Source organism: Mus caroli, chromosome 9 (assembly GCF_900094665.2).
Source record: "Mus caroli chromosome 9, CAROLI_EIJ_v1.1, whole genome shotgun sequence".
NCBI classification, from domain to species: Eukaryota; Metazoa; Chordata; class Mammalia; order Rodentia; family Muridae; genus Mus; species Mus caroli.
This window is the reverse complement of record NC_034578.1, coordinates 92181406-92183220: the sequence shown is the minus strand read 5'-3', so window position 1 is coordinate 92183220 and position 1815 is coordinate 92181406. Positions and strand designations below refer to the sequence as shown.

Sequence of the window (1815 nt, the reverse complement as noted above, 5' to 3'; positions counted from 1 at the left end):
GTGGTAAGATAGTTGGTTATGTAGAAATGTAGGTCAGTAAGACTGATGAGAGAACTGTGTTCTGTCCATTTATTATATGTACTTTAATGTAAGTTACACTNCTATCAGGTAGACAGACCTGAAAGATAACGTGGATAACAGACCCAAACAGTTACCTTCCGGTACGATCTTGTCAGTGGGTGACTCCATTTCCTGGTCTGAATGTGTATTCTCCCTCCACTCCCATGATGGGAGCAGCTGATTGCAGAAGTCTTACGTGTTCTTTGAATATGCTTAGAAGTAGACTGGGCACAGAAAGTTGGAAACACCTCTAAGGTAGAAAAAAAGTAGGTATCTCTGATATTCCAATAGTAAATAAATTTGTAGTGTGATCCAGTCTTAAGACTACACAAAGCCCTTAGATACAGTTGATTACATTATGTTTTTCTTTTTTTCTAAGTCTTTAGTATTTTCTTTAAAGATTTATTTATTTATGTTATGTGTATGAGTACCACACTATGTTTTTCAAAGGGAACAAGTCATTAAGTGTTAATCTCTGACTTTTTTTTAATGGTACTGAGAATGGAATTGAAAGGTCACGCATGCTAGGCAAGCATTCCACCGCTGAGCTGTTCTACCAGNCCTCTTTACACTTTATACTGAGGCAAAGCAGTCTCATTTGGTTGCCTGGACTGGATTTTCTCTGTACTTTTAACAGACCTGAGTTTGCAGTCCTTCTGTCTGAGCCTCCCAAGGAATTGAGATCATAGACCTACACCACCAACTTCTTTCATTGTCTCCCAACCCAAGTTCTATAAGTTGTCTTAGGCTTGGCTGCATCTTAACTATCTTTGTTTGAATGAACATTTTTAGCCATTATTTTAGAGCCATATAGCCCATTCACTCTATTCTGCTTTTTATATAAACTCTACTTCTTGAAAATTTAACAAGAATTTTGATCATTCTTACCTTTTCTAGGATACACAGACAGTTAGGACATTAACTCTCATCTCAAAAACCATTCAGATTATTGGAAACTGGGGATGTCAGTCCAGAAAAAAGGTGAGTTTATAACTGTTTCCTCTTTGCATACTTAACAAATTTTATTATATACTAAGATTCCTTCTTCACTTACTTCCTTCCATATTAAAAATAAAACTGAAGAGAATACATATTCAGATGCAATAATGGTCTTTTAGTGGGTATTCTACTGTAGTCACCTTTTGAAGGAGACGGTGATACTTAACCTGATATACCCGTGGTAGGGAACAAACTAGGAAGAAGACACAGGCACAGCTGAGTTATGTGGTGGTCTGTGCCATAGTCACCTAACAGCGCTGGAAGAAGTCTTCAGCTCCAGGATGAATGATTCATGGAGACATGGGACTAGCTTTATCCTTAGCTTCAAAATNCAGGCCTGTCATTGTCTTGTGCTCTACCTCAGAGCTTCATAAACTTGTCACTCATGAAGCCTTTTACTCAAGAAACTTACACAACCTTACGTATAAAAATCAAACATTTACTGATAATAACTTATTTTAGCATTTTGAACTCCTCAGCTCCCAGTGCTGCGGAGTTTTTTCTTCCATTTGCTTTTGCAACTGCTATCTTGGGGTTTTCCCTAGTTTAAGACCTAGGAGGAAAAAGGTCAAACAGTGACTGCCAGTTCAAAGCTGTGTGCAGGCTCTGAGAGATAGTCACTGCTCCTCGGTTCCTCTCTCACCAAGAATGTTCATCAAAGAAGGGAGAAGAGCCAAGCTCAGACCAATAAAGTAACTGCAGGTCACTGACTCTACAAAAAAAAGGCTTTGCTGGCACCCTGCATCTGGCCCAGCA

The 1815-nt window shown here is 38.8% G+C and overlaps 1 protein-coding gene across 1 annotated transcript in view; it reads left to right on the top strand.

Moving 5' to 3' along the window:
• The window catches only part of Rasa2 (RAS p21 protein activator 2), a 72896-nt gene that overhangs the window by 51350 nt on the left and 19731 nt on the right, over nt 1-1815 (top strand). The window contains exon 15 of the mRNA XM_021172317.2: nt 958-1041. Coding sequence (XP_021027976.1) covers nt 958-1041 — 84 coding nt within the window. The remainder of the gene's footprint in view (nt 1-957; nt 1042-1815) is intronic.